Source organism: Rattus rattus, chromosome 2 (genome assembly GCF_011064425.1).
Source record: "Rattus rattus isolate New Zealand chromosome 2, Rrattus_CSIRO_v1, whole genome shotgun sequence".
Taxonomy (NCBI): Eukaryota; Metazoa; Chordata; class Mammalia; order Rodentia; family Muridae; genus Rattus; species Rattus rattus.
Genome location: NC_046155.1, coordinates 52,962,170 through 52,977,375, shown reverse-complemented (window position 1 = coordinate 52,977,375; position 15,206 = coordinate 52,962,170). Strand labels below are relative to the sequence as shown.

The 15,206-nt window shown below is 52.7% G+C and overlaps 1 protein-coding gene across 1 annotated transcript; it reads right to left on the bottom strand.

The window, feature by feature from the left end:
- Nucleotides 1–622: 622 nt before the first annotated feature.
- On the bottom strand, nucleotides 623–13,625 carry Dusp5 (dual specificity phosphatase 5). Its single transcript, XM_032892190.1, is given in 5 exon segments — nucleotides 623–857; nucleotides 860–1,066; nucleotides 3,890–4,109; nucleotides 7,958–8,106; nucleotides 13,051–13,625. Coding segments are annotated over 5 exon segments (1,152 nt in total). The 5' UTR covers nucleotides 13,430–13,625; the 3' UTR covers nucleotides 623–660.
- Between the last annotated feature and the right edge of the window lie 1,581 nt (nucleotides 13,626–15,206).

Here is a 15,206-nt window from a genome sequence, read left to right as displayed (position 1 = left end):
AAAACCATGCCAAAGTCCAAGGCCACCGAGGAACCCTCGATGAGCAAGAAACTCCAATGAGTCAGGAGCTTCTCCTTACACCAACAGCTTCCATGGGACCCTAGACAGAACCTCAGAAACACTTCTGGGTTCAGACAGGCAGGTCCTTTTGTCTCGACAAATCCAGCGGGGTTAACTTTTCTGACTGGGCGGTGACCAGCTCTCTTCCCTGAAGTGACAGAGGACAGAGACAGACAAAGTTGGCCGAAATTCAAATTAACAGTGAAACTTGTGCTTCCTCCTAGACGGGCGGACTCCTCCTCTCCTGGTCCAGCGCAGCTCGCTCCTACTTTGCTGTGACTGTGTATTGCCTTACACTTGAAATGAGAAGGCGGGACTTCTGAGGTGCAAGGACAGGTGGTCCTGAGTGGGCAGGGCTTCTGGAAGTACAGTAGTCAGCACGCGCTGTGCTAGGGGGCATGGCTTGGCCTTCCTACAATCCCGAGAACCCATCCTCGGGGTTAGCCTGAGAAGTGCATCTGCAAGCCTGCTGACCCTCACCATCTCACGAGGCAGCGGGAGGAGAGAGGTCTTCAGTATTGCTGGGTATGAAATGTCCACAAGTTTAAAAAATCCAAAGGTCACAGTTGCTCTTGGGGATGCGCTGGTAGCCAACTGGTCTCAGCAGGATGTGGCTGTGGCCACGGGGCTCCTGTGGAGCTCTGCGACGGTGGCATGGGTGGGCACCGGTGCCAGCACTGAGGTAGGGAATGTGCAGTAGGCACCCTGCATATCAGGGCTCAGTGTCTGTAAGTGGCCTATAAAGGTGGAGCTGGCTGCCTCCCCTTGGCAGGAGGGAGGTTGGGGGGTGGGTGTGGAGGCAGGATCTCAGACTCATACTGCAGGAGCTGTCCCATGAAGCCAAAGTTGGGAGAGACCACGCTCCTCCTCTGCTTGATATACTCGAAGGCCTCCTTCAGGCGGAACTGCTTGGTCTTCATGAGGTAAGCCATGCAGATGGTGGGCGACCGGGAGACCCCGGCTTCACAGTGGACCAGGACCTTGCCTCCCTCTTCCCTGACACAGTCTGGAATGAAGCAGAGAGGAAGTCAGTAAGCTAGAGCTTGAGTGTAGAGCCTGGAGGCGGGGCACACAGAGCACAACCTGTGCAAACTGGCCGTCCTTCACTGTGCCAGTGTAAGGGCCCTGGTCCTCAGCTGGGTACAGGGGTACATCCTATAGTCTGTAAAACCAGTATCTGCACCACAGATGGGAGGACCATAGGCTCAGGGCAAGCTTGGGCTCGTAACAAGACACTGCAGCAGCGCTTTTGAATCCCAGTGACACATGTCCCAACGGAGTGTATTTATAATCCTCGGAGCTGTTTCCGAGGACACCTGCACAGATCCTTTCACTGCACGTGCCAGCCCTGGAAACATCCTCCCTGGGGACAGCCACCTTACCCTGCGTTCCAGGATCGGGTTCAAAGGCATTGGGAAAATCCTCGAAACCACAGGCGGGTTTCATTATTGGGCATGTGTGTAATTTTTCTGAGAGTGTCCTAGGCTCAAAGACCAACCTGGAAAAACAACTTAGTCTCTCCAGGTCTCATCTAATGGTGATGACACAGGCCCCATCCCGGAAGAGGTCTTCTGCATTCCCTGGGCACCCTGTCTTGCTTGGCCAGGGCAGGATGTTTGGTGAGGTTTCAGGGTTCTCACCACCAAACATATAACAAGCAGTGCCCGGCCACTAATTATAGTCCTGTTTAAGTGACGCTTACTAGATGGAGAATATTAATGGCTTTTGCAAACTCCATCTTGCTCAACAGTGGGAGTCATTGCTCAAGTCACCATCAGTTAGCATTCTTTCGATCACTATGACAAAGTGTGTGTGTGTGTGTGTGTGTGTGTGTGTGTGTGAGAGAGAGAGAGAGAGAGAGAGAGAGAGAGAGAGAGAGAGAGAGAGAAGGGTCCCCTGCTACTGTCCTACCCTTCCAAGTAAAACTGCTAAAAATAGGAAAGGTTAAAGGTGAGTTCGTATCAAGTCAGAACCATACAAAAAGCCTCCCCAATCCCCTCTCTAGAGAGGGAGGAAATAATTCCTCACAGGAAGTTAGATGTACCCGTAAGTGCTACTGCTTAAGACCATAGTACTAAAAACAAACAGAAAGACAAGAGGGAAATGCCCTCTTACCACGTGGGTGGGGGACCCACGAGCTTAACAAGTTCAAAAAGTTTGAAAATGGATCTAGATCTGAAAGATCAAATATCTAAGGGGTCAGGGAGGAGCCGCTAAGATTTCCAGTCTGAGCAACAAAACCCCAGAGCAAGCCCGGAGCTCCTGGAGGCAGCCCCTCAATCCAGAAGGAATAATAAACCCCAACAAGAACTGTGAGCTCAGAGGAGAGCCCAGTCCCTGGTAGTATGGGGCTGAGGCAATTACAGAATCTTGTCTCCTCCTCCCTCCTCCTCCTCCTCCTCCTCCTCCTCCTCCTCCTCCTCCTCCTCCTCCTCCTCCTCCTCCCCCCCCCTCCACTGGCTGTGAGCACGTGGTGGGTCACTGTCTCCTTCAAGAACAGAAAGGAGTCTTAAGGCATTGCTTCTGGACCTTTCTAAACCTTAGGCCCCTGCCACCCTCAGTCTCCAGCTTCCTTAGAAGGGACAAGTGCTAATCTGAGTACAAGGCCACTGGGGAGGCTCCTCCTTCCATTGGCAGGGCATGTGTCTGGGTTTAAAACACATACCGGGCACTTATGAAACACTGGGTCTGTGTGACTGTGTCCACAAACAGACGCAACACACAGGATGCAGAGGGAGGTTTCTCAGAACTGGACGGGCGCAGGTTGCATGACTTCATTCAGTAGCCATCCAGGTGATTAAATAACAGACTGAGGAGGGCAGAGCCCTCCCCAGGGCATGAAGGAAAGTCAAGAGTTCCCACCTACAACCCAGCATCTCGGCTGCTTCTGAGCCCAGAGACTCAGCTGACAGGGAGAGCCTCGGCCTGTGCCTCTGGTGAGTTTGTCAACACTTCTTATGACATCGTGTGTGTGGTGAGCGCAGGCCCTTCCTTCCACGTGGCTGAATGGGGCCTTTTAATTGCTACCTGTGCTAAGTAATTACCCTTGTGCCTCACACCTGCCTTTAACCAGCTCTAGGAAAATGATGTCTCAATCCTAGCAAGTACGCGTGTTGGAGAGAAGGAGGTGAGGCCATACAGCTGAGGAGTGTTATCTCCACATCTGAGGCAGAGATCAGGCTAGCCACAATGGGGAAGGAGATCTGGTATGTGAGAGCAAAGACGGCAACACTAGGTAGCACTGGCAGCCCACGCTCCGTCCAACTAGAGGCCAAGGCCTCAGGCTTGTACAACGGAGCAGATGACAACTGCCTCATAGGAACAGAGGAGCCATGCAAAAGGCGCCAGGTTTTCCCTGTACCAGCCACCGGGCTTGACTCAGGGCCGTCTTTAATCCATAGTTAGCTGGAAATACAAAAACCAACCACCTCCAGAGCCGCTTTCCAGAACCATGCAAAGCTGCCGGGCCCTCGAGGACTGGTGCATAAGGAATGTTCCCTCCATCCTTCCGCCTGCTTTAAAAATAGCCTAGCCTACGTAGAAGGAGGCTCCAACTCTACAGGCTGCATATACAAGACATTCCTTAAGCCAGGCACGGGGCAGACTCCTGGTCCCCCTGCTTGGGAGGTGGCAGAAGATCGGGGGCTCAAAGTCATTCTTGATCCTAGAGCAAATTTGAGGCTACCTAGGGCTACAGAAGTTGCTGCCCACCAAAACAACAGACTCGTTCCTTTCCAAGAAGGTAACCAAACCAAGATACCGAAAGGTAAAAAGATGTATTCTACTCCAAGGAGGCTCCCAAAGCGATGGAGGGGGGGACTGAACCTACCAATAAAATCTATTGCTTCTTGAAAGTGGGAGCTAATGTCGGCGGTGTGGCTGTCCTCCACAGGGATCCACTTGTAGTGTAGGTGGGTGGTGCAGGCCTCAGAGGTCCGGCGGGAAACATTCAGCAGGGCTGTGATGTGCAGGTTGGCGAGGAACTCGCACTTGGACGCATGGTAGGCACTTCCAAGGTAGAGGAAGGGAAGGATTTCAACTGGGCCACCCTGGTGCAGGGACAAAGGACAACCAGGAAATATCGGATTAGTTTGCTCACTTGGAAGAAGAAAAACAACAACCCTGACCTATTTGTGTCTTAAGATGGGAGGTTCCCTTTCTGGTTTCCAGGTAGAGAGAGTTCAGGGCCGGGGCAATCCAGCCAAGAGTGTGGGTGGTGCCTCCATCCTGGCAAACTCTCCACTCTCGTGACTCAGTGACAGCAAAACTCACAGGGACAGAGTTCCTTCCATTCTTTTTTTGTTTTTGCACACGCACAGAGGAGGTTAGAATTCCTAGCAGCCTTCTGATGCTAGCAGGGATGGGAAGAGGTGGGGACCGAAAGGGCCCTCGGTTAGGCTCATATTCCACAGAGAGAAAGAATCAGCACAAGCCAATGCACCTGAGGGCAGCTTCCTAGGTAATCCATCGACCAAACGGAGGGAGAGGCTTGGACGGGATGGGGGTCCTCGATCACAGCCCTTCCTCCATCACAGCCCTTTATATCATTACTCTTCCCTCCACAAAAAGAATGTTTCTCAGAACTGAAAATAACCACGACCTACTCAGAATTCAGACTCAGAGAAGCTGTTAGGTCACAGGCAGAGGGGCTTCCCCACACCCCCACCTTCACATGGAGTGTAGGAGTTAGGGCTGAGGTCATCACCCACACCCAGGTGTCTGGAGCTGCAGATGCAGAGCCTAAGACTGTTTACCCCTGAGGTGAGACTGATTGGAGCACCGGGCTAGAGAGACTTGGTAATCTGCATATCTAAGTGTTCTAAGGTGCCCAGAGGAGGCCAGTGACTGTTAGAGCCCCCTATTTCCTGCCCCCGAAAAAGAACGGAGTGGAAATTCTTAGCCAGACCAGTAGTAAGGGATAGATAAGGGATCAAGTGAGGGGGCAGGGGGTCAGCAGCAGGCAGGTCGTAACCTATCCAGCACTCGAGGTGTTTGAGCAAAAGCAAATTTAACCACACAGACAAAAGTAACAGAGAATTTATGCAAAGCTAATGATAACTTGCACGGGAACATGCACACAGACGCGCACGTATGTTTTGAAATGGGTTCTCATGTACCTCGGACAGACCTCACACTCTATGCTGGGCTGGGTGCAGGATGCAGTCTGATAGTCCTGCTCCCATCTCCCAGATGCTGGGATTGAAGCGCGTACCTCCATGCCCAGTTCCCATGGTACTGGAGGCTGAACCCAGAGGTTCAGTGTGTGGTGGTCAAGCAGTCTACCAACGGAGTTACAGACAGACAACCAGCCTCCCCACGAGCTCTACAGTGTCAGAGGCTTGAGACACCTACAGCTCCTAATCTTACAGCAGATATACAGGGTAGGTAAAAATGCTGTTTTACAGTTACTTGAGGCTCAGACAGGACTGAACAAGGTACCCATGTCAGAGGCAGTGAGAGGGGGGAGCTGGGACTGAACCCCAACTCTGACTGCTCAGCAGGAATGGCAGGTCCTAGCTGAGTGACTGTACAGCTCGGGATGAGAAAACAAGGGCTGCCTCTGTTTCCCTCCTCCCTGAGACATGTGCTCGGTGTGGAGCCTGGCTGGCCCGGAACTCACCGTGTAGCTCAGGCTGTCTCTGAATTTACAGCTGGGATTATGGGTGTGTGCCAGGCTCACCTATCGAGTCTGTCAGCAAAAACAGGAAGAAAATACTTTTTTCTTGTCTTTCTCTATGAGTCCACTTGCACCCTTCCCCTTTGCCACACACAGGGCAGCCTTTCGGAGGTTAGGAACCAACATCTGAGAGAGGAGTTCTCGGTGAGTTCCTAGCTTCTCAGCCAATAGGGGCTTGGGCAGCTTTGACAGCCCCTTAACAAAAAACTGGGAGCAATGTCTATGTCTCGGGGTGACGGGTAAGATACATAAGAGATAACCAATGCACTGTTAGCGTGCATATTATCCAGCTGCTATGTTCATTCAGGTGAAGAATGAATAAGTAGGATACAGCTTCCCTCCTGGGGAAGAAGGACACAGGGCAGATACTGGAGTTCAGTAACCCCCACAAGTCTGGTCTTGGCCTGAGGGCAGACTATCCCCTGGGCCTGCCTGGTCCAGTTCAACCTAGTCTAGCCCAAGCTCCCCACTGCTTAGAAACTGGAAAAATGGTTTCCTTCTTGGAAAAGAGGACAGAGACTCAAGTCCAAGACTCGGCTCTGCCTTTGATCAGACACCCACCACCATGGCCCCATGGCCACGCCTTCAAAGAAGCAGGCTGGACACTCCTTCGAGTGCCTGGAAAATGCTGATACACCAGCCTGGGACACCTTCCAACTTCCCCCTGCCGCTTGGCCCACCACACTTCTGAAATTCTATTTCTTTCCTTTTCTGAGTCTTCCATTTAACTCAAGAGGAAGACACCGAAGACTGTCAGAAAACCCGGAGGATATGACAGCTTCGCCTGGGCCTCTCTCGATGTCCGGGGTTCCCCATGGTGAGGGCTGAAGGCATATCACAGCATCCCACCCTCAGTGGGCCAGAGGTCTACAGAGCTCTCACGACCTGCTACCACTCTTTCAATTTCTGAGAAAGGGGCAAAACACAGCCCAAATTAAAAACAAACAAAACAACCAACCAAACAGGCCTCCAGCTTAGATGGATGTTGTGGCCGCAGGCTCATCCCTCAAGCTGGTTTTCCATGAAAGAAAACAAACAGAACCCATGACCCTAGCATTGGCCAGGGTAAGAGACTTCCAATGACTAAGGATCCCATAGAAACAAGGCCACCTATTTAGAACTCTGTCCAGGGGCTGAGCTCTACCCACGGCAGGGGGCTGACGTTTTCAGCCACATCTAGAAGGCTCTTTAGTAGGTATGCTCTTTGTTTTGGGGGGAAAAGTCTGAAAACCTCCTTCCAAGTCAGGTGTCTCAGCTAACGGGAAAGGAATCAGACAGACTTGAAGAACAGCCATAAGCCCAGGGCGGCCTTGAACCAGCAGCTGGAGTCTTTGTAAACTGGCCTTACACTGACAGTCATCCCACTAACCGATAGCCGATAAGGGTCAGAGTCTGGTTTCTGCCAGGCCTGGGCGCTCACCAGCTTTCCCCCGTCGTTCTGCAGGTGTCCCTTCTCCTAACGGTCAGTGAGTTGTACAACGTAGTCTATTGTAGAGGAAAAACCAAAAGACCTCATATGCTTACAGAGACATCCAGGCCTCTAGTATCTCCACTTCCTCTGGTGCCAGAGAATCCTGGAGGAGACAGCCAGGTATGGTGGCCCAAGTCTACAACCCCAGCCTTGGGGAGGAGGATCTATGAAGCAAGCCTATCCCTACCCCCCCACCCCTACACAAATAAAATTGAGAATGGGGCTGGAGGGATGGCAGCTAAGAGCGGTTGTTCTTGCAGGGGACCTGGACCTGGGTTGGATCCCCGGTATCACGTGGTGATTCACAACCCTCTGTAACTCCAGATTCTAACCTCTGCAGGCAGGCACGAGATGCACGTACATGCACGCAGGCGAAACACTCATACGCGTAAAATAAGATGAATCTTAAAAAAACCAAACACCACAGGAAGCCTGAAAGTCAGCTCTCAATGTCTTCAGGGAAACCCAAACCAGCATTTCCAAGTTTCCCCGAACCTCCCAAGCCAGCTAATAATAATAATGTTATCTCTCACTTCCCCTTTACTCCAGAAGCTACCCGGCATCCTGTGGCCCAGGGACTTTAGTTAGCTGTGTATGGGCTGCTGGAAGAATGCCGACTTACTCTCGGATGGGAGCCCCGTTGGCAAGCTGCAGCAGCACACTAAAGAACACTTAGCTTCCTTATCACACAGAGCCCGACCGAATGGGATGTGAGGAAGGAGCAGAGGCAGCAGCTGAGAAGCACGTACCTGGTCATAAGCTGGTCTGTAGGCGACGCTGAGAATGGGCTTTCCGCACTGGCTGAGGAGGCCTCTCTCACCTTCGAGCTTCTCTTGTGAAAGGGGCTTCGCATCCACACAGCACTCAGGATACTGTGAGTAGAAGGTCTCGTACCCGCCTTCAGAAATAAAGGGACAAGCAAGACGTGAGCCAGGCAGAAGCACTGGGTTTTCAAGCTGTCAGAACAACACCCCCACCCCCACCCCAGTACGAATGCTAAAACAATGACCTACGCCCTAAGGTAAGAATACGACTTCTAGTTATATAAGAAAACTGAGTCAGGGCAGGTGAGATGGCTCAGTGGGTAAAGCACAAAGCCTGTCGACCTGATTCCCCCTGAGAATCACATGAGGGAGGAGAGGTCAATTCTGCAGGTTACCTAGGACACATGCACAGGCAGTAGGTAAGTAAACGCTGAGCAAAACCACTACTTTTAGAATAAAAATCAGACTTTACACACACACCCCACCACACGCTTCTAAAAGTCTGTCGTTTGGGGCTAGAGAGATGGTTCAGTCATTAAGAGCTCTTAACTGCTCTTGCAGAGAACCTGGCTAGGTTCAGTTCACAGCACCTACATGGTGGCATTTCACAACACCTGTAACTCAAGCTGGGGTGTGTGTGTATGTTCAACACCTATTCTGACCCTCTTGGTTTCCCATACATACATGGTACACATACCCCCCATAAATAAACACATAAATACATAAATAAATAAATAAGTTTTTAGAGTTCTCTCAAAGACAGGCAACGATTAACATCTTGTGTCTATCAGAAGTGGCTTATCTGGCATCTGGTAAATATTAGCCATATCCTTTCAAAAAACAAAAAGCTATATTTTCTCTTGTTTATGTAAAACAAAGATGTGATTATGCAAAATTTCTTTGCTTTTCTAAGACTCCTAAACTGGCTTTTCCCCTAGCCTGTTTGCTCTAAGCAAAAACTGCAGCTGTATCCTCTCCTGGTCATGAGGGAACGTGCCCTTTCTCACTTGAAAGGTCCTGAAGTCACTGACAAGCTCCTCTCCAGCGCCAATGTAGTCGTAAATCAAGTTAACGCATTCTAAACCAAAGGGGAAATGCAGACGTCTGGACATGTGAGGATGTCGGTGTTGTATTTCAACTCCCCCAGAAGGCTCACTTAAGCGTTAAGGGGAGTCTCTAAAGCTGAGCATGGGGACACATGCCTATAATCTTAGCAGTGGAGGAGGAGGAAGAGGAAGAGGAGGAAGGGGTGGCAGAAGAGAAGGAAGAAGAGAAGGAGAGGAAGAGGAAGAAAAGGAGGAAGAGGAAGAAAAGGAGGAGGGAGAGGAAGAAAAGGAGGAAGAGGAAGAGGAGGGAGAGGAAGAGGAGGAGAGGAAGAGGAGGGAGAGGAAGAGGAGGGAGAGGAAGAGGAGGGAGAGGAAGAGGAGGAGGAGGAGGAGAAGAGGAAGAGGAGGAGGGAGGAAGAGGAGGAGGAAGAGGAGGAGAAGAAGAGAGAGGGAGAGGAAGAGGAAGGGAGAGGAAGAGGAGGAGGGAGAGGAAGAGGAGGGAGAGGAAGAGGAGGAGGGAGAGGAAGAAAAGGAGGAAGAGGAAGAAAAGGAGGAAGAGGAAGAAAAAGGAGGGAGAAGAAGAGGAGGGAGAGGGGAAGAGGAGGGGAGGAAGAGGACGGAGAGGAAAAGGAGGGAGAGGAAGAGGACGGAGAGGAAGAGGAGGAGAGGAAGAGGAAGGAGAGGAAGAGGAGGAAGAAAAGGAGGAAGAGGAAAAGGGAGGGAGAGGAAGAGGAGGAGGGAGAGGAAGAAAAAGGAGGAAGAGGAAGAAAAGGAGGAAGAGGGAAGAAAAAGGAGGGGAGAAGAAGAGGGAGGGAGAGGAAGAGGGGGAGAGGAAGAGGACGGAGAGGAAGAGGAGGGAGAGGGAAGAGGAAGAGAGGAAGAGGAGGAGGGAGAGGAAGAGGGAGGAGAGGAAGAGGAGGAGGGAGAGGAAGAGGAGGAGGAGGAGGAGGAGGAGGAAGAGGAAGAGAAGGAGGAGGGAGAGGAGGAGGAGGAAGAGGAGGAGGAGGAAGAGGAGGAAGAGGGAGGAGGAAGAGGAAGAGGAGGGAGAGGAAGAGGAGGGAGAGGAAGAGGAGGGAGAGGAAGAGGAGGGAGAGGAAGAGGAGGGAGAGGAAGAGGAGCTGTTGAAGACTGTTTCCAAACAAGAAAAAGAAAAACAAGGTAACAGAAATGTATCCACATTAGACTCAGGACCAGGAGGGAAAAGCCAATAACTCAAGACCCTTAGAAAGCCAAGGGCTTCTAGGTAGGCAGGGCATTCTTGCCTAGGAACCTTCTGTTCTAACAGACATCACCCTGAGGTACTTCAGAGAGCCTCCAGAAAACCTGCTTGTCTTTCGCTGGCCTCAAGGATTCGCTTGGTGTCATGCCACCAGTTAAGTACGCATCCCGAGACAAAGTCCTTTCTTTTTTTTTTTTGTTTTTGTTTTTCATTTCTGTCTTCTGGTACTAGACAGCCCAACAGTAGAGGGCTTACTGCTGCAGGCAGCAAATGGTTAATGGATTACATCGAGGCCTCCAACTCCCTCCCCAGAGCTTCAGCCAGTTCCCAGGATGAGTCACCTTGTCATTCTGGCTTCCTCTCAGCCTCTGCCACCCCTGTCCCCATTTAGTTCTCCCCAAATCTCCCCTGTGGTCACTAGACAAACAGCTCCCTGGAGAAATTTCTGGTCTTCCACAAATGGTCACATTCTCTGTCATGAAGACAGGGTGCTTGCTAGAAGGGGTCAGGGAGTAGAGGTGAAGGTGTTGGTGGCTTAGTTTCCCCCATGCAGCCCCTTACAGAATGATGCTAATCTGCATATCCTTGGGGGCAGTGCTTTCTAGTGAATAAATCATAGGGTTAGGCCTGGGTCTAACAGTTTGGGTTCGAGGAAACAAAATAAAAGGTTTGTGGGTTTGAGAAAGATCAGCCCAAGCATTCCCAAACCTGAGGAAGAGAGGCCTTAGGGCTACCTCACCCCTAGGCTTTATTTAGACCATTTAGAGCTGGCGGGCAGGAGGGGCAGAAAGAGGTGTTGCTGACAACCTAAGATGAGACAGGCAGGGTATCTCAGATTAGCTGAAGGACAGACAGACAGGGTTTGCCTCTTCAGGCTGGGGTCAGGAGATTAGGTCTCTGCCTTCCGCCCACTCCCATCGGAGGTGTGGAGACAGAACATTCCTCTCTGCTGTCTCACTTGTGCCTCACTCGGATTGCAAGAGTGCTAGCAATTCCTAAGGCCGCCTCAACCTTCTTCAGAATGAGTCTACTTTCAGTCATCCCTGTGTTGCCAAAGGAACAGAGGCAGCACACCGGCACTTATACGTAAACAAGCGCCAGCCACCCAATTGGTCTTGAGCATCTCGTGTCAGTGGGTGAGGGAACTGCCACTAGGTCAAAGCGGAATGCACATCTGGAGTGCTCTGTTGAAGAGAAAGGGATCCTCCTTTGCAACAGTTTGGGCAGCAATATTTACCGAATACCAAATGCATATCACTTTTGATCTTTCAGCTTCCACGGTCTGAAAGGAGGACAAGGCTGCACAATGCCAGAGCACATGACAAGGACATACATCTACCCTCCCCTTAACCGCTTTTCACACGGCCAGGCTGGGAGTAACCTAGTGGTTATCACCAGACACTACCACATAACGTGGACGGGTGAAAAGGGGCAGGGTCTGGAAGGATATGGATTTAATTTGTTTCTGAATACTACCAGAGAAATTATCCAACAAGAAATCCCTGTTGCTGTTTCTGGAGAGGAACTAGGTTTTAGGGTATGAAAAAGACACTATTTCCTTAAACACCCTCGGCCCTATTCAGATTGCCTTCTGGATACACACATTACTTCATACCTCTGCAGAGCTTAGAGAAGGCCACCCACCCTTCCACCTAGCTCAGCTGGGATTGCAGCAACATCCACCTGTTATCTCCCAATGGGATCAACAAGGGACAGTTAGCAAGAGGTGTTAATAGCTGGGAAGCTACCCACTGGCCTTTGAATCTTCCTGGCCTACAGTGTAAAAATTCCAACTCGCATGGCTTTGACACCGGGCTCAGCTCACTGCACCTGAATTCTGAACCATATCAGAGTTCTGGGGCCCTAACCGGCGTCAGCTTTCTCCTCTGCACCCAGGCCAGGGTTCCCATACTTTTGAGGTTAGAAGGCAGGAGTAGTCACAGGAAATGACCCAGAAATCAATGATGTGGGGTTTGAGAGTAATCACACACCCACAACCGGAAGCCAAAGTTATCTCCCCAGCAGGTGAAATAGTTGGGCCTGGAGGCGGCTCTTGAAGGCCTAAAATCAAAGGCCACAGAATCTCCTCGTATCTTACAGCCCCCGTGGCACCTCTCCTAACTAGGCTGGCCTGTTGGTAGTCTTGGTAGTCTCCGAGGCAGCCCCAGGGATAATCCCCTGCTGGGGAAGAGGGGATAAAAGGAGTGGGAAAGCAGTCAGCTCCCAAATTAAGCTTGAGAACCGCCTAGATGGGGGAGGAGGAGGAGGCTGGAGGCTAACAATAAAAAGCAATAAAGGGAGAGGAAGGGGAGGGACTTGCCAGGGTCAAAAAGGCAAGAGGCCCACCAAGACACAGCCTAACGCACTCTAATTGTCTAGGCGGGAATAAAGGGGACACCGCGGCGCCACTCTCCTGGGTGAGGGTCTCGACCTGTTTGATCACGCCAGATCTGTACAGAAAGGTTCCGACCCGCCCCCCACACCCCCGCGGTCTGCAAACGGCGCCAGAGACCAGCAAGAGCTCTGGGCCCCCGGAACTGCTAGGGAGCATCGCCCGCAGCACCTTCTCAGCCCACCCAGCCCAGAGGACAGAGAGGATGCCAGACGCTTTCGAGGAAAGGCGGGTGGGGAGAAGGAAGCCCTGGGAGCTGACGTTTGCAAAGACCTCCCAAGCGCACGTCAAACCCCGGGGTGCACACTCCCGCAAGTGGTGACTTTCTCCGGTGCAGAGTTCCTAGGCAGGAAGGTAACCCTGGGGCCCCGGTGTCCCTGCACAGCGTGGCAAGGGGCAGCCTGCTCCCGAACAAGCTCACCTTTAAGGAAGTAGACCCGCGGGCCGGCGGGCAGGCAGGCCAGCAGCGAGGTGAGCACGACGCGCGCGGCACTCTCCTCCCGCAGCTTCTGCCAGTGGCGGCTGCCTTGGTCCAGCACGACCACCGCCGCCACGCCGCCGCCGCCCTCCTGCAGCAGCCGAGCGCGGGCCGCCTCGTCCGGCAGCACGTAGCGCGCCGACACCGCGCCGCCCCGGGCCCGCCGCAGCACCACCGAGTTGAGGTTGACGTTGAGCGAGCCGCGCACGCTCGACGCGGCGAAGGCCAGGTAGGGCCGGCAGTCGAGCACCACGCAGCGCGCCTCCGCCTCCTTGCGGAGCATCTTGCGCAGCCGGCGCCCGTCGAGCGACGTGACCTTCATGCCGGCCCGACGCTGCGCTCACCACAGCTGCCAGAGGACCGGCGGCCGAGGACCGGCGGGCCACCTCGCGGGGGCTGTGGCCTGCAAACGGAGCCCGGCGCGAGGGGCCGCGCGACGCTCTCCACGCCCCGCTCGCTCGGCACCCGGCCCCGCCACTCGCTGCCCCGGAAAGCTGGGGATTCCACCGGCAGCGCAGCGTTTTATGTGAATGAGTGCGCGTCCTGTGACGTGAGTGCCCATATAAGGCCAAATATGGGTGTTTCCCCGCCCCTCTGCCCTGGCCACGCCCCTGGGCGGGGCGTGCGGGCACCCGCCTCCACCCGGGGAGCAGGCTCGAGGGAGGGCGTCTTAGTCAGACCGAGAAAAAGGAAGTGGCGGGCGCCCGCTACCTCTCTCGGGGGCCCCGCGCGGAGAGAGACGACTCACTGACACATCACCCGGGACTACCGGTGGGGTGTCAGGAACGCCACCAGGCCGAGGTGACCCACGCCATGCGGGAAGAGGAGGAAGCAAATTCGGTTAGAACCTGACCGGGGCCGCGCTGTGGAGCCCCTTGGGCCACTGGGTGAATCCCGGATTCCGGTCGCTCGCTGTTGTGTCTGAACTTGTAAGGAGATAGCATCTGAGATGAGCCGAGATGCGGCGTGGCTTGGTCATCTTGATGCTGGAGGCTTCTAACATGCTACCCCCGCTTTTGTTATCTTTTAATTTTCCGTGATAAAAGTTCCTGAGAGTAAAAAGGAGGAGTTGTGAATGGGTGAGACAGAGACCTCAAGTGGATTCTGCCTCGGACGGATTGGCGGCCCCCTTTTGTCTCTCTCCAAAGATAGGGACAGTATACCTAACCAGAGCTTCATAGCGAATGCTGCCTCAGAGCAAAACAAAACACACACACACACACACACACACACACACACACACACACACACACACGAGCAATGCACTGACTCCGGGGCTCTGTGGTTCTGGGAAGCCTGTGGGCAACTGTGAAGCTCAGTCCAGTAAACTGCTGTCCAGGTGGCTTCTGGATTTGTGGGATTATGGTGGATAAAGTGTAATCCCAGGCTGTCTGCCCCCACCATTCTCTCTGGAGCTTCGTGCTGCCCGCCCCCATTCCCGGAAAACTAAGTGTGATTCGTCCGCTCTGCGAGTATTTATTGAGGGCTCTGCTAGCTGTCAGGGCACGTGGGATGCAAATGCCTTGCTGCCTCCAAGCCCTTTGCCAACTATTTCACTGTTATCTCTTCACGAAGAAAACCCTTGCATCCGTTTACAACTCTATAGGGGATGAGACTTTTAGGAGAAAGCAGAAATCAAATTTCTGAGATCAAATCAATCAATCCCAACAGCAGTAATGGCTGGCATCGCTTCTGGGTCATTTCTTCATTCAAGCAGTCAATTCAATCACTATAGACTCCGTCCTGAGTATACAGTGGCTGGTCTGTAATTCTAGCATTTTCAACATTTTCGAGACTGAGTGGGAAAAAAAAGCATCACAAAACTGAGGCCAACTTAAGCAATATAGATCCTGTCTTAAAAAAAACCAAACCAAGCGAAGATGTTGCTGGCAGTCTCCACCCTCGCCGGTTTCATTCTGGGGCCTCATAGATAATGCCTAGCACCCACAGGGGCCAGTCTTGTGTTAGGGGCTTGGTGACACCACTGTAAGCAGGACTCTACTCCATCAGCCCAGGGAGGAGGCCTGATCCAGTCTGGGGCCTCTGTAAGTGTCTGTGTCTGCACACCCATGGTGTGTGGGCTGCGGTGGAAGTAGAGG